Source organism: Ruditapes philippinarum, unplaced genomic scaffold (genome assembly GCF_026571515.1).
Source record: "Ruditapes philippinarum isolate M1 unplaced genomic scaffold, ASM2657151v2 ctg12654_1_1_1_1, whole genome shotgun sequence".
Lineage (NCBI taxonomy): Eukaryota > Metazoa > Mollusca > Bivalvia > Venerida > Veneridae > Ruditapes > Ruditapes philippinarum.
In genome coordinates this window covers 13,841-38,038 of record NW_026863692.1, presented here as the reverse complement: position 1 = coordinate 38,038, position 24,198 = coordinate 13,841, and the positions used below count along the sequence as shown (strand labels likewise).

Here is a 24,198-nt window from a genome sequence, read left to right as displayed (position 1 = left end):
GATGCTTACTACATTTATTTGATTATATTGATAAATATTCTATTTTATATTTCATACAACCAAATGAAATGAAAATGATGAAATTGACAGCTGAATCGTAATGCATTTTAAAAAGCAAAATCTTATTTCTGTTTACATAATTTCCTTATCTTATTCATCTGATGTATATATGTAGTTTATAATAAATACTTTAATAAAAACGTGATACATCATCAATTTTGTGATACATATTCCCTTGGTTAAGATACCTTATTTCCATGTTCTTCATCTTTACATTTTTATCTATCACCATGTAAATAATCGCCTTAAATTTTGTTCCGGTTTCAATGTGTCGCGGCAAAAGAATTTCAACAAAGATAGATAATACATTAACTTCCTTAAATATTTACGTAATGGTTTTCGTTCAATAGATATTGTTTGTTCATATACAAGTTATGAATTCAATTTTACGCGAGTTAAAAAAAATCATAAGGACTTACTTTTATTTTGTTAGGTCAGTTGACTGTACGTATTATTTCAAAATAATTGTTACGGATAATTTCTGTTTTATTTTCTTTATGTAAGAGTGGAGTACACTTTACACATAAGTTTCAAAATAAGAAAGCCGTGTTTAGTATGTATTAGTATCTCAAAAGGGTAAACAAAAACGTGTGTTTCATTTAAACTTCTGTGAATCATTCGCTGTTACGCTGGTATATCTTTATACGCGTTCTTTTACAGTTTACCTATGGATAATTTAATTTAGATGGATAATTGAAACATCATAAATACTAAATTACAGATATCGATTGTTCAAAACTATATGAACATGATAAATCATTCTAATTGACAAACTCTTTTATTTGCACATATTATTCAAAGATACTGCTTAAAACATAAGATAGAAATTCTTTTCTATATCAATTATCAACAAATAATGTGTTAACTTTAACCACGTTATGGGAGGTTCACACGGAGGACATAAACACAAGAAGGAATATAACATAAGTGACATACATATACCTGAAAACGGGAATTTTAACGAAAACATATCGGAACCGGAACTTTCGGATGATGAAGTTACGATGTTAAGAGAAATGTGGACGATTGTAAACAAGCATGTTGCCAAAGTTGGGACAGTGCTATTTGTAGAGTAAGTTTGTTTTTTAATAATTATGTACACTTTTAATCTTAGTACTATTAAAATTGCATTATCACGTGTCTTTTATTTGTATGTGATTCTGATGAGGAAAATGAATCGCTTATTTGTCGATATAATCTGACATAAAATAATTATATAATAATGATAGTAAATTGTGGGTCAATTTCAAAATCTTAAGCCTTGAAAAATCGTTTTCGGGAGTTGTGATATAGATATTCTCTTAATCCAGTCAACAATTATGTACATTTGTATCGTCGATTTTACTCAAGATGAAATACATTACTTTTTATTACAATTATTTAATACAAGTTTAAATAAAATCTTAAAAAATAAATCGCCAAGTTAACAATGTCAGTAGGTTAACTTTTTCAAGTTATAATATTGTTTTACATTGCTTTTTTGTTGCTGTTTAAATGAGTACATTTAGTTTGATATTTCATCACTGTCCCCATAAAAATTACCAGTACATTGTTTAAAACGTTTTTTTTCTGTCATGCTGTTCTGTATATGAACATGGTGAAATCACAAAACGTTTCTGTTGAAAGATAAATAGAAGTACTTCACATTATGCATGTTTCAATATAGGGCGATCTGAAATCATATTTTTGGTTACTACATGATTTATTTCTAAAGATATTTATAGAGTCATTTTTGCTCATAATATGTTTATCTTGTGTAACAACGGAGGTTTTAATGCTTATTTAATGATCCCGTCTTTAGCAATTTTCAAATATCGTGAATAAGATAACAATTCATATTTTGTCTAGGCGGATTCTGTTTTCTTGTAAGTGAAAAGTTAATTGTTTAATATCTTTACATGGTGTTCTCTATGTTATAGATGAAAGCTAGAATTGGCAAGATAATAAATGAGCGACATATGGAAATTCAATCTAAATAATAGTCTTACACAAGAAGTATAACATGCTTTCTTTGTTCTTATTTGATTATTGTACAGTTATCTGTTTGAAAAATATAATAACAACTGTTGGTATAACATTTGATATAAGTACTAAAATAAGCATGCTTAAATCTATTATCTGTTTAAAATAAAAAATATAACAAAATCTGTTGGTAATTCATACACACACTTTGTACACCCGTGTTTCGTTATCAATTATTTATCATATGAACAAAACAAGTGAAGTGAAAGATTTTTTATCATTTTTTATTGATAAATACACGTTGCAATTTTCTCATAATAAAAGTAAAAAAATGCTGGAAGATCATTCTTTTTAACCTATAATTAAAATGCAGTATAATCTATATTTTCGGTTAATGGTAAAACGTGCATTTTTCCCTGTTTTAGATTTTTTAAGGTACATGTGTTTTACTAAATAATTCTATTTGAATACATGTAAAGAATAAGTGTGGCAAATGAAATAAAATGAAATTAAAACAAAATATTAAACAAGAAGCCTTATTACAGAAGAAAATTTTCCAAAAATTAACGGAATATGTATACAATAAAAAAATGAGTATTTCTTAGAGTATAACATGACAATGACAAATTTTGACTACTCTATTATTACTGTCAATCAAGGTAACGAAAATAAAACATTTGATATTAGTAATAAAATAAGCATGCTTAAATAGAAAGTTCCGAGCCAATGAATTCTTAAACACATTAAATAGATAGCACAACAATACAATGGAATTTAATATTGAACATATTTTTCTTCATAATCAATTTTCACACAGAAGCGACAAAAGTAAAGTAAATACCCGATAGATGACCAATAATGTTAAAAGTGGATTGGTCTACACTGGACTCATTTTTAAACATTTGAAATATTGATATAATCAATGGAAATGCATTATTTAGATATATTCTAAGGAAATATGTCTGGAAAACAAAATGTTGATAGAGTTCTTATTACTAATTGATTTTGTATGAATATATAAATATGATGAATAATTAATTTCTGTTCTAGAACAATTCATTATCTGCTTCATATATTTATGTCATATTAGTTTCAAGTATCTATCCCTTGCATAAACAACATCCGTATATAGTTCTTTCAAGTTTGTTGTTACCTATGATACTCAATACTATCAACATAATTATTAACTGATCTACCATAGACCAATTTATTTTAACAATCAGTTTCCAGATCAAGATATGAATAATTCGATGTATCATTTTTCATTTTATAAACTACTGTTTTATAGCTTTGGCATATATTCGCTATAGGGGACTGCAACTCGATATTGATTGTCATTTTTAGACGTTGTTCTGTAAATAATTAATTTTATAGGAAAATAAGAGACTGATAAAAACTTGAAACGTTCTTTTCAATAATCATTAGCTTTTTTATGGAAATTTTATAAGCAAATAAATATTCTATATGAGAAAAATAGTAAATATTGATGCGGCTTTTAATTGGAACAGCGTATTGGTATATGTAAATATTCTTGAAACATTTTAAAACTTTTTTATTTACAATTACTGGTATTGTTGTTAACATTTTAATTCAATACCAACCTACACACATTATAGGCAAAGAAAAACTTATGCCCATAAAACAAAGTTTGTATCATTATCTGAATTATTCATAGTGTTATTTGCACTAATGATAATGTTGAAAACATCGGAATGTCAGCAATGCAAGTATGACTTTGAATTATTATAATTGATTATGGAAGGAGAATTGTGATATTTTATTACCTCTTCGACTGATAAGATTTCGATTAAAGAAGTCTCAATAAAATAAAGAATAAATCTGCAACATTGTTGATGCTGAATTTCTTTTCAGTCTGTTTGAGACGCACCCGGAAGTTGAAGATGTATTCATGTCTTTCCGCAATAATAGCAGCTCAGAGCAAGAATACCAGCATATTATCCGTGCGCATGCGCTAAGAGTAATGGGAACCGTTGACAAATGTATATACAGATTAAACAATCGGGATAAATTACGAGAGTTAATGTTTGGTCTTGGCAAACGGCACAAGAATTATAATATGAAGACAGACCAAATTGAGGTTATATCTTTTTTATTATAAACTTACAAAGATTTTATCATTTAAACTATAGATAAAAATTCAGAAAGGCATTTGATTTGAAACATTAATATTTACTTGCAAAGAGAAAACGTTTTCCTGCTTGTCATTATAGGTTCGGAAGAAAAATAAAGCATCAACTAATTATGTGAAATCCTTATCGCAGGGTTTGCTAGAGGGCGTGGATGGCGGCTCGCACTTACCCTACCTTTATCAACAGGCCTTATTTTAATTTTGCATTTCAGGGTTCTGTTGGCATTCAGTTTTTTTTTCTTTTCTATTCTTTGACTTGTGTGCTTATCTTTTATTTCATGTTCTCGAAATATGTGTACTTTAATCTACAATATCAATATTTCAGTTGATGGGACCACAGTTTATAACGTCAATTAAACCTCACCTAGAAAATATGTGGACAAAGGAACACGAACACGCTTGGGAAAATCTCTTCCTGCTCATGTGTTATCATATGAAGAAAGGAATGCGCAGCATTAGTTATGAATAATTACTTTGTTAATATATGTTAAGCATTGTTCAGTTAAATAAAGCAACTAATCGAATTTACTATGATTCCCAAACGATGGTGACTGGGCATTGACAGTTCTTACTTTAATTAAAAGCGTTCAAGTTTCTTTCACTGCCCTTTTACAAAGGCTATGGCTATATCTATGAACAATAGTGCACACTTCGTAGAGTTGTATTACCATTTCCATGTCACTATGAATAAGGCAAAGTGAATTATCTCGAAATACTTAAGGATCATTTTCAATCTTTTAATACTATATTGTATGGAAAATCAATCAAAAGGCAAAATTATGTTTTTGCAAGTTAAACATTAATTTGCGTACCTTCTCCTACAAAATATTATACATTTAAAATTATGCTTACATACTAGATTGTGGAAAAATATGTATGCGTAACAATACTACGGAGAAAAATGTAATGAATAAAGAAGATATTAGTATGTTATAGCGAAAATAGTCAGCCAATTCCTTAAATAAAATGTAATTAAACTTTTGAAGGATAAAAAAGTATTGTATATATTATCAAGGAAGATTTTATAACTAAAACACAAACTAAATTTGATTGTAAATGTTTTGACATTATGTTGATGATTTGTGCTTATCTTTGTGTAAAACGAAATTCCATGTTTTCTAATAGTACAATAAACTCATAAAACAACAAAAAAAACTTTATATAAACTTGAAGTAAAACATTGACGCCTTTAACTACTTGTAGAGTGACGAATCCAGTACATAGGTTGTTATCGTAATTTATTAAGAGAGGCATTTGAAATCAAATAACAAAGTATAATTACTTACGAATTTATGCTGTTGCAGTATGTTTTATAACACGTATGCCTTTTAATAAACAATAAACTATATTATTTTATCATTCTTAAACATATCAAAAATCAATAATTGTAATTTATCACAAACACCTGTGTCACAGTATTAATATTCCAAAGTAAATGATTGAAAATCTACATGCAAATATCTAACTAATAGATTCTAAGTCAATATTTTGGAAACATTATTTCACTCTAAATGAAACTAGCCAATTGAACATATAATTATATCAAGTTTATTCTGAAAATGGGGCTTTTCTATTGTAAATTCAATTTTAGGTTGAAAACTATCTATTATTCAAATCTTAACAAGTCAGGTCAAATCTTGTATATTCAATGAACTCATCCCTCAACAGCAACACAACATTTATGGTAAGATACAAGCAATTAACGACAAACAAAGAACATTTTCAATATACTTTAACGGGCCGAGACTAGATTCTGCATAGATTAATAATGAAACAAATTCGTATGATTTAAAGTTACCGCTGTTGCATAAAAACACTTTTGGTGGAATCTAAATGTTTTAGTCTTATGATAAAGACTGAAATATAAATATCAATCAACGTCCTATTTCTGAAACAAAGTTTCAAGGCGGCAAATGACATACAATTAAGTAATCATTAGTTTCTCCAATGTTTTTTTCCAGATTAATATTTATTACCCTTCCATATCTTTTCCGCCTTTTTGAAAGAAATTGATATTACCGAGCCAGACGGGTAATATACACACTAAATTTCCCCGTTGGGTACCCCACGTTGTAAACAACATGCGCTGAGGTGATGCGCGTACGGTTCGATTTTACGCGGTGTAAATTCCGATTTACAAGCACGTTTTAACTGTCAATTGATAAATGTTTACCAAAGTAAGGTAATGATACATATTCTCATCAGTATTGAAAACAAATATGACCTTGTGAAAGCTTGATATTAATTACAAAAAAGTGCGTTCAATAGACTACTCCTTTTCTCTTGTTTACATTCGTTAGGTACGGGAAAAATACGTCATGTATTTATGTGACGTCATGTTGTGATGAAGGGGTACCCTAAAGGGAATCTTATTTCGACGTTTCATTTGAAACAACAATGATTTTTTTTTAAAAAATCGTCTTAACTCGGCAGGGGAAGGGTAATAAAATTATTATTTTGGTTTTGGAGTGATATATGTGGATATATTACCTGCCAAGATAAAATATCACCCTCGCCTAACGGCTCGGGTGATATAAAATCTTAGCAGGTAATATATCCACATATATCACTCCAAAACCAAAATAATATATAATATAAAGATGTATGTTATTATATATAAACATATTGCAAATATTTTGAGGCATAAGGTACGACTATTAATTATGTATGACGTAATGAATACCTTAGAAATTACGAACAATTTCAATTGAAAACTTTTTAACACAAAATATCAAATATACGGCGCCATGATGCAGATTTGATCAACTTCCTGATTTTGTATTTAAGTTTCAAACATATTTAGCTATCTTTTATATAATTGTCTTAAAACACAAATAATTTTAACAAGTCTCCGAATGATAAACTGATATAACAAAATCTCAACCTTTTCAAAAAAAATGTAAGGATAATTGTAACTGTCAAAGATATAGATTAGCAATTTCAGATACCATCTATCCGGCGTCTTGTAACAGATCATATAGACAAATAGATATAGCTTTGATTGCTTCTTTGTCTGTCTGACTTTGTTTTAATGTGATGGCATTAACACATTAATCACTATCATTATTTGAAAGATTTATCCGGTACGCGTATATTTCACTATATATACATATGTGCAGACATGTCAAACGGATAACAGAATAAAGTATTTTTCTGTTCACATTCGTTAAATTGTCTTGCATATTTGTAATATTTGTATATATCTTGCGTAATATTAATTACAAGTCAATCAATGTAATAAATACAAAGTACAAGTAAATAATGTTATAATTTCAGCACAAACAAAACAAACTTATGAATCTTGACAAATTAGAATTAACTCAAAATTTATTTAAAAATACGATTTTAAGATAATTTTTGTGCCCCATGTTTGATCTATTTTTGATTTATAACATATAAGGTGCAAATGATTTTATCATCAAATCCCTTCTGTTTCCTTTGTGATACATATACGTATCAGACAAACGTTACACATTGGTCAGTATAATGTGTCTCAAGTTTATTATATTTCACAAAATTGAATTAGAAATTGATAAAGTTAACGTTATTTCTTCCTTATCATATTTACTATAGGAAGCTTACATTATAAGGTAGAAATATTGAATAAAGCGGAAATTTTTACAATTATAATATTTTTATGCTCCTAGTTAAATCAAAATACATTGCATAATATACGCATTCAAGAGTGCTCGTTAAAAATTGTGTACTTCTAAAAGGAATAACAAATTTCACTTTCATTGCATCATTCATTATTTGATGGCATGATTTGTATGTCATTCATTACATATTTCAATTACATAATGATTCAAAAGACACTTAACTTTCCGTTAGTTCTAAAAGTGGTTCAGTAATCCTTGCATGCTACAACAGCTATATTTTCACCTTGAAACAATCGAGTAATGCAATTCCATATGGAAATGAATTACTTGTTACATATGAACTCTTTACTCAGACGTCTTAATTGCGTCTCGTTTTATTTAAATTAATGAAGGGTAGCTTCAAAACAGCAGGTTTCCAGTGCTGTGTGGCAGCCGTAAAAAAATTGCCCCGTACTTCACTTCAGTGTTCTCATATTTTTCTAGTCCTTCGGGATCATTGCATCCAGCACTATTAAATGTTTAGAACTGGGTACCGCTCAAGACGATACTAGGGGCGTGAGAGATGTTGTACTTTTTCAATATCCCTCATGTGCAGACTCTATCAAACCGAGTCTGCAGTCTCCAAGTAATTTTGCTGTTTTTAATGCTTCCGGGTGATCACTTGTTTCCAGATAGTTAAACAGCGTATTGATAACATCAAGTATGCTGCAATTTTCAATCATTTCTAAAATATTATTCTTTAATATGACATGCATCACTAGCAGCTTTTATTTCTTAAAACTGCTGTATTATACTCATTATATCTTAAATTTCAACGAATGCTTTTATGATTATTTATGACACCGTCTCATTTTATTTGCAAATACCGCGAAAAAGATTACAATTATATTTTGTCCGGGCAGATTAACCTTTTTCGAAGGAGAATGGTTATTTGTGTATGATCCTTTTCATATTTTGTTCTCTCTGATACAGATAAAAGCTAGAACTGACAAGATAATAAATGAGTGGCATCTGCAAATTCAATCTTCTTTATAGTCTTACACAAAATGTATAAAAACCGTGACCTAAAATATATGTATTGGCTCATGGTAAAGTAATTATCAGTTGTAAATTAAAACTGCACGCCGTTGTTTATTCATACAGATACTTAGATACTTAGTAACCTCATTTCTCATTATCAATTATAATGTAAACAAACAGATCTTTAATTAATACAATGTAGATATATATTTCGTCTCATTTATTAATTATATAATGCATGCCTATTTTGTAAGAGAAAGGAATCGACCTTCTATATTTATCAATATATTTATCAAAATGCATACATTTGCCTTTCTTCTAAATAAATTTAAAGCAACAAATAAAATATGCTGAACGATAACTCTTTATTTCCTATTACGGACAAAGAGAATGGTCATAAAGCACTATTCATATTCCTTGAAATTTTTACCATGTTTAAAAATTATGAAGTAGCATGTACATGTACTAACTATCATACATATTAAGCAGATCAAAACTATGGCAATGACAGTGAAAGGAAATAAAACGAACAAAAAAATATACAAATACAATTAGCCGATTTTTAAGTACAGTAGAAATCCTTCAATCCGAATACAAAAATAATTCTTTAAATTACATAAAAAAGAGTATTTAATATTGGTTGTCCCAGAGTAAATAGCATAAAATCAATAAAAGTGATATTATGCTCATGTTTATAGTCACTTTGTCAAGTTCAGCTGAATTGGCTAAATATTTCAAAGGATTGACTGTTTTAATGGTGATTTACCAATAGATTATAGTATTGGAACATATTTAGAATAAAATAAAATTGTGACATAAATATAAGAAGTCTGCTCCACTCTTTTTATAAATGAACGTTACAGATTAATTCCGATGAATATTTAGAGAAATATCCTGGTCCACGTGAGTGTTTTTATCGTGCATGCGAAGTAAATTATAAAATTGAAAGGATTTATGGCAAAATGTAAACAAATTTTGACTTTCACCTATTCACTCACGATATGCTCTTGGGTGGACATAATGCCACTTCAACTGTAAAGCTGGATGAAATAAAGAGTAAAGTATATTTATGAGATTTGTTTTTATCAATACGTGTTTCTTCAAATAATGTGTGAAAACGAATAAGGTGGTTCAAACAATATTGTCGTTTTTGGTCTTTAGTTTTTAAGCATTCCTGTCAGGCAACGAATTTCCTATATTAAATGAAATAGATACATACAAATGATGTAAGATACAGCATCGACTGCTGCTACCATCTTCTTCCTCAGGTGGGTGCCATATTCATTGGGCGTTTCGGCGCTTCCCAATATGTCCTCCTTTTGTGCGCCGACTAGAGTGATATCAAGCTCTAGCCAGGAGATGGTTGGCTTCAGCTATCCCTGCTTCATCTGTCTTGGAGCGGGTACTGCCTTACTATTGGTCTCTCGACCCTACATCCATAGCTCTTCTTTCTTGCGCCAGATCCACAATGAGGCTGACTCTGCTTCATGTGCTATGTTAGATATGGCTTTGTTGCGCGCTTATCCTGTCACACCAAGGCAACCAAATGCTCGCCATAGTGATCGCGCTGGGAAGCCCCTACATCCAACTTCCACTGGAAAGCACAAAGACCTCCAACCTCTTTCCTTACAGGTATCCACAAGAGACTGGTATTTTCCAGTTTCCTTTCATAACTCTCTTCGATTCTTTCTTCCCGTGGCACTGTGAGTTCAAGTAGAACAACTTGTGTGAAGACCATAAAACAATGTCTGGTCTTAGTTTGTTCACAGTTATCTCTTCCGGGAATTCCGTTTCTTCTGCAGGTCAACCTTCATCTGCCAGTCCTTAGCTGTACTAAGAATCCCCTTTCTAGGATTTCCTGCTCGCCCAGTTTGACCTTCTCTCACAAAAGGAATGAATACAACACCCTTTTCCTTATTTTCTTGAAACACCTTGCATGGTCCAATGGCTCTGCTATTGACGCCAGGACACTGTCATGACGCCAAGTGTACCTCCCATCTTTCAGGAAGGTTTTGCACGAAGTGAGGATATGCTCTAGATTTGCTGGTCTTCCGCAGTGTTTACACTCAGGGTTGTCAGAAAGGCCCCATGTTTTTAGGTTTACAGGACAGAGAAGTTCATCGTAGACAGACCTTAGTAAGTAATTTAGTCTGTCGCCTTCTGTCTTCCAAATATCGTCCCATGTCAGCTTCCTTTTCTGCACGCCTTCCCAATTGAGCCATCTGCCTTGCTTACCAAGAGCTGCGGCCTTGATCTGTCTGTGGTCCTCTTCTGTCCGTCTGACCTACCTTTGTATCAAAGTTCATCTTTCCTTTTGACCTGCCTTGCTTCACTGAGACCAAGTGACACACCATAGTCCCAGCCTTCCCTCTGTTACAGTTCCATTATTGATAAACATCACAATAACTATAACATATATATATTCTATCATGCCCTATTGATTTAACAATCTTTAACAAGTTCCCAAATGATAAATATGACTCAACAAAAGATCAATATTTTAAACAAAAAATGTAAGGATAATTGTTGCTGTTAAGCATAAAGATTAGCATTTTCAGATACCATCTGTCTGGCGTCTTCTTAAAGACTTTAGATGCAAGTAAATGTAGCTTTAATCGGTTATTTTGTTTATTTTACATCGTATCAATGTATTCGCATTTACGCGACAATCATAATCATTATTAAACGCATTGATTTAGAGTGATGTACACTATACTCGTATTTACATGTCGTATAAGTGGTTGTGTTCAGTGAAAAGCAAAAATCGAATATATTATGAATCTAAATGATTTCCAGGTATTTTCTCGTTGTTCACTTTTGTTAAGAGTACCGGGACAGTCATTGTAGTAGGTTTAAAGTGTGCGCTGAGTCACTTATAATAAAATAAACGACCAACAAATGCGAGTGTTCACGTGGTTTTGTCCGTTCATAGGACAGTGTGGTTTTCGGAATTAACGAGATTGAAAATTATTATGGGTATTTAAATTCAGTTTGATGTAACGCTTTTCACTCAATTGGCTACGAATTGCACAATTATACGACTTCTTTTTAGTATATTGCTTTGTTTGATTTTCCATATCTGTCCATTTTACGTGCCCTATTAGACATTTTTTTTATGTTTTAGGTCTTTGTACATCTGTGGAGTTCTATTTTCTATTCCATTAATGTATACAAGTGCTTTACGATTCATAGAAATATGTCTTCCCAAACATAGTGTATGCAATCTCTTATTAAAATTACATCTGTTTAGAAAACATTTCATGGATATAAAACAATCTGCAATGAAATTATCTTATCTAGAGTTGAGAATAGTTCTCTTTTAAAATAAAGTGTTAAGCTATTGATGTCATGTTCCCAGTGGGATAGAACAAAACAACAAAATTTATTACTTAACACATGATATACGAGGGTTGTCCCAAAAGTCCGTGACAAATTTTATAGCCGGTTCATTTTTAACGCCAATAGAAGATAATTCACACATATAACCGTTAAGTTTATAATTTAACATTACAACAAATCATTTACCAAAAATTTACCCTAGTTACTTAGAAATTTTCAGTATTAACGACATTGGTTTGAGTTGCCAGCGCACGTCAAATAATTTACATTTTGTTATGAATAGGCTGAAATTAATTACATATATTTCAAATATCTGATGATGTGTCTGCACAATGTCACGTTGACTTCCTCTGCTGCTATGCTTAAATCATCTCTGAAAAATTTAGTTAAATAACTTAAAAAACGAAAAAGTTACGAATAAATGAAAATTTCTCATATAAAAAAGGAAAGTTAAAATGGCGACGTTCGAAGAATTTGCGGCGCAGTGAACATGTCACTCAGGTTGCATGACTATTTCGAGATGACACATGTAACGATTTTCAACAAATATACCAAATATAACAGTTTAGCAACATATATTGAGCATTTGTGTACAAAAGGCATGAACGGAACCAGAGTTTTGCGCTACAAAAAGCGAAAATAAGGAAAACACGGATTGGAAGACCGATCTTCGTCGCCTATTTCCTACAGCTAAAACATGAGTAACGAGGCCGGATGTTCGCGTATAGCAAAAATTAATGTATGCCATCCAAACATTCAACAGACATTAACAACCACATGATTAAAGTCAAAAATTGACGATTTATGGGTACCATTATTGCGTTGAAAGCCATTGAGAGTATTTGAGAAAGGCGCCTTATATAGATTTAATGCCGTCTTTGACGTTGGACGTGCGCCGCGATTCAGTTAGTTGCCATGGTGTTTATTGCATATTTTTGTTGTTTGTTGATATTTATCTATGAAAATTTGAGAAAATGTTTAAATTATATGGGTTTATAACATATTAAAATATCAAATTCCTATCTGTTATATTTAGCTTTTAATCAATCTTGTCACAGAATATTGGGACAACCCTCGTATGTATTGATATTTCAACTAGTAATTTTACACTTTATTACCATTAAATTACAAGTCAATTCCCAATTAAATTACCAATAATGTTAAACACTGTTTCCACTGCAGTAATTTTAGATCAAGATATGAATAATGAATATATCAATATATCGTTTTTCATTTTGTTTACCGCTGTTGTATAGTCATTGGATATAAAAACATAAGTCTAAATGCGACATTGGAGCTGCAGCTCGATGTTGATTATCATGTTATCATATTGAATCTAAGTTTTACTGTGAATAATTTACTGTCCAATAAAATACGAGACTGAAAATTTCTTACAACGTTAAATACAATAATGAATTAATTATTTCTTTTCAAAAATAAATTTTATTATCTGACACATAATGAATATTGATGCGACTTTTAAGGGAACATTGATCACTTTGTATGTAAATATTTATGACAAAATTTTATTTACAGAACATTATATTGTAAACGATGACAATGCGCATTTTAGGAAAAGAAAAATAATATCAATAAAATAAAAATTATTGGATCAGGGAAAAATAAACAACAAGTATGAGACATATATATCACAGGCATTGTTAGAAAACGTGGGATAAACGCTACCGTCTATGATATGGCTCATTAAAACCGAGCTTGCAATGTTTTCAACTTTGCTGTTTAGTGAGTTCTTTGGATTGGATTTCTTTCCTATTTGACTGGTTGAATATATTTATGCCTTATGTTTGCATTTTGTTTGTACTACACACATAAAATTTCTGTTTATTTGACATTTCCTGTTGTTAGGCTTTTGGACCGCAGTGGAGTTCCTTTAATGCATGTGTTCTTCTCCGTGAATGTATACCTGCGTGCTTGACTAATTTAAAGAAGCTTAATAAGCACATTGTGTGCATTCCCTTAATATCATTTCCTAGTTTAGAAAAATAAAATAAAGTAAAACATTATGCAATGAAAATATTTTACTCAAACATACCATAGCATGTATAAATAGTAAATTGTGAAGCAACTCGTTTTTTACCTCCAGTGAAAAAGACACACATAACAAAATAACGAACACTTTGTTTGAACATATGACACTATATTAAGTAATTTTACACTGAATTGCCATTAAATAACAACTTAATATACAATCAAAATGCCAATAATGTTAAAGGCTGTTTTTCCTTTCACTGCAGTAATTTTAGACCAAGATATGGATAATTAATAATTCATTGTATCAATTTTGTAAACCACTGTTTTAAAGGCTTAGTGTAAAACCATCAATCTAAACGCTACAGGGGAGCTGCAAACGATGTTGCTTGTCATTTTTACATTTTTAATCTTAGTTTTACTGTTCAATTATTAAATTTGTACGAGACTGATTATTACTTACAACGTTTTTCAACAATACCGTCCATGACAGGGCGCATTCAAACCGAGCCTGCAGCGTTTAAAACTTTTTTGTTTTGTGCGTTATTTAGGGATTGGATTTCTTTTCTATTTGACTGTGTGAATACTCGTATTTCTACCTAATGCTCTTAATTTGTTTATACTTAAACGTCTGAATATTTGAGTTATGGGGACCATAGTTTTTAATGTCGATTGAAACAAACCAAGACAAAACGACTATTATATATAATATAAAGATAGTGATTAGAAATATGTCTTTAGAGTCATACCGTCGTGAATGCATTTCCCTTCGTTAGGAGAGAATATCATTTCCCCTTCCATGCACTATTTCATGCAACCTCGTACCTGAAATAATGAACAGAATAACATTTCATTCAGTATTAACTAACGAACAATTATGTCAAACGATGCCACATATAAACGGAAAAGACTAAAAGGGTTTCTTAAATATAGGAACATGTATTTTGTGTTAATTGATATGCAATGACGTAAATAGACAAAACAAATTCTGACTTTTGACTTATTCAACAAAAAACAATTAACAAAAACACAGCAAAAAAAAGTAAATATATTTCACAGAATATGAAAAATCATTCTCAAAAACAAATAATTCAAAGAATACAAATTACATAATCATTATTATTATTCCTGTTATAAGCCAAACTTTTATTTCATGTAAAATTTTTTACAAATTGTGCATAAATAATTTTGATCAGAGAGTGTAGAAAGAGGTCAAAAGTTGAAGTTGAAGATAAACATAGTAACGGACTTATTAAAGGTAATTAACAAAGAATGAATTCTTTTAAGCCTAAAACTAGTAAGTATAAGTTCGAATGAATTTTTACCAGATATATATTTTAATATGTTTGATGTTTTCTTGTTGTTGTTGTTTTGGTGTTTTTTGTTGGCTTTGATTTTGTGTCTGTATTTTTATTGTTTTTGTTGTTGTTGTTTTCTTTTGTTTTTGTTTTGTGTATATTCTGAGTGTTCTCCATTGCTGTTTCTTTCTATATTTACATAAAACAGCAACTTAAAAAGCACGAAAAAGTAATAATGTTTATATTTTATTAGAAATAGATAACAGTCGTTACAGTATGTGTGTTTATTGTAAACCAAAACTCACGCACTAATAGAATAATGTCAATGTATTCTGGGAAAGGAGGTTGACATTTTACTTCGACAAATTGCTACATATGAAGCAAGTATGATCTTTATCATTTGTTTTGTCTAAATATTTACAATAGTATTGAGATAGATCTCTAAATAGACACAGATATTGTATTTAAATCTCGGAAGCATACATTTGTAAAGCAGATGTCTAACTTAATATATAACAGCATGTTCATCATCGTCGGAACCAACGGTAAACATTCCGTATATACTACATTTATGTATACGGTAAATAGCCTGGGTTACCGAGGAAGCATTTTCATTAACATGGACTAGGTTGACGGTAAATGAATGCAGGTAACCAAATAGTAAATGCAAAAGAGGCTATGGAATACAAACGAAAGAAATGAAGAATATGTGAAGTTATGATTTATGTAGTAAATGATGTTTAATTTGGTAATGATATTTTTCTAGCAAAAAGAAAAAAAACGAAAGCTACATTGAAATGAATTAATCGCTTTGTAAACATTTTAATGTTCGTACATTTATTGCCTATGATTTTATTGTTAAAGAAACAAGTTAAGTTTATAGAATTGAATCTGGGAATCATGTTGGCATTTTATGTGCACGAATGGCATGACAATTGATTTTTGTTAACAACCAAAGCTAGGTTTTTACCACTTTATTTTAACTTACATGAATTAAAATTAATATCATTACGAAATTATTAGAGAGTAACTAATGCGTCATGACTGTGTATGTACGCTTAGACATAAAATTAGCAAGCAGTCTAAGCATGTCAAAGGGTCGGGTTTAGTCATGAAGGTAACCAACATGAGAAGCATTTCTATATGACTTTGAATATTCTGTACAAACACAATTGCAATAAAAGCTTATTGTTGTAGTTGTCGTTGATCTATATAATATAGGAAACAAAAAGCGCACTTCAAATATAAATCAACACCTACTCTATAAAACAGAGTGCAAGGTAGATGACGTTCAGTAGAGGAAGTATTTATGTAGTTATTTCTAGAATTCTTGATATAAACCTTCATTCTGTATATAAACGTTTTGCAGATTGTTGTAGATATAAAGCATTGTAAAGTACAACAATTATCGTTGAAATACTTAATGTAAAATAGAACTCGTACCTTCATAATAAAGAACAATTGCTATGCAAGCCCTTGTTAATTAGTATGAATTAAAAAGCGATATATAAAAGAAAACGTTTTTCGAATGATAACAATGCAGCCATACATTTGTTAAGCGAAAAAAAATGTAATGATAATTTCAGATACCATTTATCTGGTGTTTTCTTAACGAATTAAAAGGCAAATATAAATATATTGGTTTATTTGCCGTCTAGCGTATCAACATTATAATTAGTCAAATTGAACTTGTATGTATGTTCCATAATTGTCAAAAGCAAATGGAATGAAACAATTTGTTAAGGTATATTGTAAATATATGTTTGCCCAATGTACAATAAATTGCCAAATGTATATGCGAATATTAATAACAGAAATTGCTCATCATATTCAAACACGTATAGTTTAGGTTATATGTAGTACATATATAACGAGTTTGTTTTTTTAAATAAATCAATTTTTAAGTTATTTCATCAGCTAAATCGTAGAACTCGTACTACTCGTATTGCATAACATATTAAATTTACATATTACGCGTATCATATTTATTCGATAAATTTTTTTTTAAATCATAATATAAGGTACATCTATAAATTATTAATTATTTGACTTGTTAAGGGACAATTTTCTGTCACCAGGTAAAATGGTATTGACTATATAAATGTTGAATGGTGGACATTGTAACGAGTTGTGCATCAACCGTTTGTTTATATGGTGCGAACAAAACGTAGTATGCTGTGTTACCATTTAATGCTCAATAACGTTAACGTATATTTTAACAATTTTATTATTATTCAAAAGTCCCAATAGTTACAATGCACTTGAACAATGCGTATGATTTTACAAGTTATTATGCAATTGAAATAATGTATGTCCAGGAAATTATTTTTAGTAAAACCTAAAATAGATGAAAACAGAAAGTAATGAATAAAGGATAAGATAAGACCAGAGAAAATGCTTCGCAAATTCCTACAAAAAATAATATAGTATTTGAAACATGTATGATAAAAATCTTCTCGAGTAAGTGTTGAGTTGATGACTTTTACCTATCCTTGTTTTAGACAATTGATTTTCACCCATTCACATTTTTCTCTGTACATTTTTCAATACATAAATATAGTAAATAACAAACCTTATATTGACTTGAACTAAAACATCAACACTTTTAACTCTAGTAAAGCGTATCATATACGTAGATTGATTTCGTCCAGAAAAAAAGTCAATTACCGATAGGAATTTACTGGCAGGCACGTGAGTATAATCACTTCACTGTCTATACTGTAGCCAGTATAGCCGATGTGCCTTTTTAAAAAAAATTACATTTACAATCGTGAGGTTTCCTATTCCTTCTTGAATAATTTGTTACGTTTATTGACCTGAATAATTTGTTACGTTTATTGACCTGAATAATTTGTTACGTTTATTGACCAAAGAATGGATTTTGTAAAATAATTTTTAAGGGCAAACTAAATGCAAAGTAATGTTTTAGCTTTTAATATGCTGGTAAAGTAACAAAATGATAACATTTTAATACAGCTAAGCATAGTTTATCGTATTCACAATACAAGACAATTTGTTTATTTAAGTCTCACTTTTGTACATTATTAACAAATTAACAAAGTTATAAAAGAAATTCGTTTACAAAACAACCCTAAAAGAGTTATGAGAGACTACGAACATGATCATAAACTAAAAAAATACATTTAAAACGATTTTAAAATATTGTTAAAAGCTGAAATATGTGGAAGCAATAAAACTTATATTACACATAAAAAACAAACGCATACATGTACCTACAAATATTCCAATTTTGACTATGATACATGTGTACAGAGGTACATAATATAAAAACTTTCGCCTCACACATAATATATCAAAGCAGGCTTTTGGCAGAATAATTTACAATATTTTCATTTGATAGCAAATATATAAATTTCTCCTTATCACTTTACATTAGAAATCTGTCATTAGTTTTACATATGTCGATATAACGCGCCTATAATATTTGCGAATAAAGTGGCAGTCCATATGTTATAATATGTAATCTTATTTTAGAAACAGATAAAACAACAGTTCTTTATTATTTTGAAATACACGGAGTACATTTATGGTAAAAAAATTGTAATACACTGTTATTTGTTGAGTCATAATTATAAACATAGCTGTTAGTCATAGAAGGAAGGCATATTTTCACGTGTTACACCAAGTTGAAATGATATAATTGCGAGGCGATTGAAACATAATTTTGAATAATTGTGTATAGAAAATTGCCTTTATTCATCGATTTTTATTTAATAGCAATTATCTGCTGGTAAGCTTAAACATAACTAAGGCTTAAGAAAAAGGAACTTGAAAACAAATTATTGTCTATGGTTGTAACGTTCTTGTAAAAATCATACCAAGGTATTAATTGTTGAACTGAAGTGAAGACACGTAACGCATCTTCATTAATTTTTAAAAACCGTTCAAAGATATACCTATAATTGGTTTGTTGCATCGAATTATTTAACATTTTATTGCATATACGAGGGCCGTTCGAAAAGAATTGCTTATTGTCTTCTATCTCGTGATCCACGTGGAATACGATAAAAACCAGTACATACCTGTATAGGGTAATTCAATACCTACTCAACGGTGTATAAATGTGCATTTTAGACTAAGTGTAGGACATACAATTTGCCATTTAAATACACGCAGTCATTGACCACTGTAGTAAAAATGGTTGTTAAAGCGTCGACAAAAAAGATGAAATACGGGCTTACACCAAAGCTCGCTCAAAACTGGGTTGCTCTTTGAAGCAGTTGATGACTGAACTCTCTCTACTGCTTATGGGCGTTTAGTGGGTCTTATGACACAGTTAGGCGATGGAAAAATAAATTTGAGTCTGGTGTAGAGTGCATAAAAAATGCACCAAAATCAGGTAGGCCAAAATCTGCATCTCGTAACGAAATCGTTTCCAAAATAAAGGATATCATTATAGGTGATGCAAGATTTACAGTTCGTGATATTGATATTGCACGAAAGGAAGGCATATCACTATCAACGGTTTCCTTGATTGTGAAGAAGCATTTGAAAGTCAGAAAGATTTTTGCTAGATGGGTGCCACATCTGTTGACCGATGAGCAAAAGAGGCCACAGGTTAAGGTGGTCAAAAAGCTGCTTCAAAAGTTTCCAAAATATGACAAAAAACAGTTTACCAGTGTCGTCACAGGTGATGAAACTTGGGTCCATTATTTTGAGCCCGTCAGAAAAGTAAGCAACAAAAGCTGGCCCACTAAACACAACACACGCCCAATAATTGCCAAACGGTCTTTGAGTGCAAAGAAGGTTTTGTATGCAATTTTCGTCTCTGGTGAAGGAGTCGCAATAAAATGCTGGTGAAAAGGGCAAAAGTATCACTGGGAAGTACTACAAAGACGTAGTAATTAAGAAACTGAAAAAGTATAAGAAACGACGCCCTGTCACTGGTTTTAAGCATATCCGTCTTCTCAATGGCAATGCCCCCGCTCATACTTCCGCAATAGATTCGGCGTTTTTAAAAAAAGAAAACATAACTGTTTTGCCTGACCCCCCCCCTCCCGTCGTATTCTCCAGACCTTGCCCCATGTGATTTCATTTTGTTTCCGAAATTGGAATACTTCCTTGCTGGGCGAAAATACAAGTCCCGACAGGGTCTTGGATCTATCATTTATCAGTACTTATTACTGTGCCCAAATCAGCGTACAGTGACGCCTTCAAGAAGTGGATACATCGGCTGAAACTTCGCATTTCTAGCCAAGGGGAGTACTTTGAGGGCATGAAATGAACACTTTGAGCTAACTTGAATTTTGAAGTCTTCAGATAGAAATAAGAAATTCATTTCGAACATCCCTCGTAAGTTAAACATGATTTATGTCTCTTCGAAAAAGCAAATTTCTGTTTTTTTTGCAGACTTGGCTGTTAATAAAGTCACCGTTTACTGTTGAAAGATCGTTATATATTTTTCTAATTTTTCCAAAGTGTTCTTCTGAATTAGGTTATCATAATATCGACCCACCAACATTTGTAGCAAGTACAATTAACAGAAACATAGTAATAAATTTCATTATATTGCAAAAGTACCCAACAGTACACAAGACGGAAAATAAAATACCCTAGGACAATATCTGCTTATTTGATAACAGAACAAATACTGCAATAATTGTAATTGACGCTGTCCATATAATCACTAAATATTGTTATATTAGTAATAACTTGGGTTGTCACAAATTTGTAAAGTTCGAAATTTTCTATTTTTATTTCACCATCCTTTGAACCTTTCTATGAACTTTAGAAAGCCATTTTAATGATGAATAATAGATTTAAAAATTCGGTATAGAAAATATTATGATCTGCCTTTTATAGATATGTTATATCCAGTAATGTATCTATCATCTTATAATATTATAGATAATTCCTTTGTTGTCTGTTGTCATGTATGATATCTTATATTTTACATAAGTTTCAACTTTTAATCGTAAAGACATATTGTTATACCTGAAAACATTTTACAAACCCTCGAATCTATGACATGTAATTATGGGTATAACATACAGTTCCACTATAGTAAGCAGCCAATATAAATTTAAACAAGGTGCAATAAAGCCACAAATGTTATAATGATATCATTTGAATAAAAGCTAATTTTGTAACCAGTAAACTAAATGATTTTATTTGAATAACATCAAGTGTAATTAAATTGTTTGATACAATGTATTATTTATGTCTCATCAAAATCAAAACTAAATGTGTGCGTGTAAGTAACTCTATGAAAAGAACTTTTGAAGTCATGGAATGTATGGATTACAAAAATATACTTTGTTCCTCTAAAAAATTACTTCTTTATGGTCAAGTTACTAAAGTATCTACAAATCTGCAAATTCATTTGTGAGAATGAAATTAATTGTATCCTTGACTTACTATATAAAATTATATTTTCATAAGTAAAACAACTTTCATCTGCTATCAAACGTCTTTCAAACTAAAAATAACTAAAGTATACGTAAATAATGAATGTAATTTCGTACAAATATTTCGGTTCAGGGTCGCTTAAATTGAGTTCTACGAAACATATAACAAATTCAGTCAATTTTAGTGGAGAATGAAGACAACCTAATGCAATACTAATGAATCAAAATTAACATTCTATATATCAGTTCACTATTGTTATAAATGGATATGTGCTGTTTTTCAATGTTCATCGTGCAGAAAACGTCAGTTAACATTATTGGCATTTTACTTGTGTTTATTTTGTATTGAATAACTAAATGAAATGCATGTTAGTAATACAGTATGATCGCATAATCTTCAAACAAAAATATTTGTCTGAGAGAAGAATAATAGCGGTTGGTTGTGTATATACATATTTGTCTCAGAAGTCGTATCAAATGTTTGATTTGTTCAAGGTCCGTTATGGTTATTGATGGCTGCTGCAATGGCATAAAATACACATGTCTGCTTCTTTGTTTTAATGGAACATCAATATGTAATATATGCATTCTGACCTCTTGCCAATAATTTGCACATGAAGGCTGTGTGATTTAAGTACACATCTTTTAATTGTTATCGTTTGTTTGAACTCGAAAGTTTAGATATCTGTCAAAGGCTTCCAATGCCTTCAAATGCTATCTCTTCCAATTCTCAAAAGCTTTTTATAACTTTTGGTGTCTAGTAACGGTTACAAAACGTTTACAAATAAAATAAGCTCAGATAACAAGAGTCTGAGAAGACGAGGAGCTTGACCGCTACAGAGGAGGGTCAAATTATGGTGTTGGGAGGCATCAACTGGGATGGACGAACCGATCTGGTTATGCTAAATAGAGGCACATTGTCAAGTCAGCGATACATCAACGATATCTTAGACAACCAGGTTAGATTGTATGCTGGAGCAAGTGGTGATCAGTTCATTCTAATGGACGATAATGCTCGCCCCCATAGGGACAGTGTGGTCCAGAACTCCCTAGATAGGGAGTCCATTGAGTGCATGGACTGGCCAGCTCGCTCACATGACATAAATACAATAAACACATGTGGAATGAGCTGCAGGTTAGAATTTCAGCTCGTCAGCTGCAATCCAGAACAACCCAGGAGCTTGAAGCTATGTTGTCCAAGAATGGGCAGTCATTCCCGTTAGAACAATCAGAAACCATAATAGGGAGTGATAGAATGTGTTGTCAGTCACGAGTCAACAGTAATAAGTCTAAAACTGTAAAACAAAGGATATAACTCAATACAGGATTTGAGAAGTACCTCTAGACGCTTGCAGAAATCATGATCACAAAAAAGAAAAATATCCTTTTTTTTGCCTATTTTTACATTTTTTATTCATTATCATGATACATAAATCGGTGTGAAAAGAATAATTATACATTTAAAAGCTCATTCCGTTGCGTATAAAGGCAAGATTTTAGCATTTTATCATTCAAGCGCCTTGTCCGGTATATATCGGAATACGGTATTTAGTGTGGTGCTCCAATCCTTTTTCAAGTCTCACTCGTAAACAAAAATATCAATGTAACAAATTCGGAAAACACGCTGCAAGTTCTGAAATCTTCAAAGAAGGGGATCATCCCTCTCTTCTCTAGCACAAATTCAGAACAAAACACATTAATAGGGTTAAACTTGTCCTTCAGCTCAATTGATAGAACAGTAAATCAACATTTAAAACCTTTTGCACGGCGTAAATGACATTATTCTAAAATTATTCTTACTCAAACATATGGTGCTTACCAAATGCTAAGAAGTATATTATTTGGTTCTACAGTGCAGTCCGCTTGATTATGATACACAAACGAGTGTTTGTTTGCTTGTTTTGATTGAACGGCGCATTTACACATAACCGGCCATACTGCGCCAAACATTATAATTGTTACCATATGATTATTAAAACTACGAAGGGGTGTAGAACAAGGTTATAAATGAGTTTGAATATTTGAGTACGTGTTTCTTTTAAAAAGTAGCCGTGTTTTGAAGGAACTGAGTCAAAACGTTCTGAAAGTGAATTTACTCAGAAATATCTATTACGAACCCGTGCAAATAAAATCTGGAATACAAAGTGATCCCTCCGAAGCATTACTCACAACAAAGTTTCATGAAAATTACCGACTCGGTTTGATTGCAGCATCCCTCACGCCCCTAGCACGGACTTGAGCGGTATTCAATTCTCAAAACTTAATAGTGCTTGCATCAATGATCCCGAAGGACCAGATAAATATAATAGCACTAAAGTGAAGTACGAGGCTACTTTTTACAGCTGCCACACAGAATGACATTCAAAGAGAAATTGTTTGACAGTGGTATATTTTTATTACAAAAATGTGTACTC

The 24,198-nt window shown here is 31.0% G+C and overlaps 1 protein-coding gene across 1 annotated transcript; it reads left to right on the top strand.

The window, feature by feature from the left end:
• Positions 1 to 536: 536 nt before the first annotated feature.
• Positions 537 to 5,512, top strand: LOC132723037 (neuroglobin-like). Its single transcript, XM_060707703.1, has 3 exons — positions 537 to 1,132; positions 3,895 to 4,120; positions 4,497 to 5,512. Exons 1-3 carry the CDS (start codon positions 939 to 941, stop codon positions 4,638 to 4,640), a joined length of 564 nt encoding a protein of 187 aa, XP_060563686.1. The 5' UTR covers positions 537 to 938; the 3' UTR covers positions 4,641 to 5,512.
• The last annotated feature ends 18,686 nt before the right edge of the window (positions 5,513 to 24,198 follow it).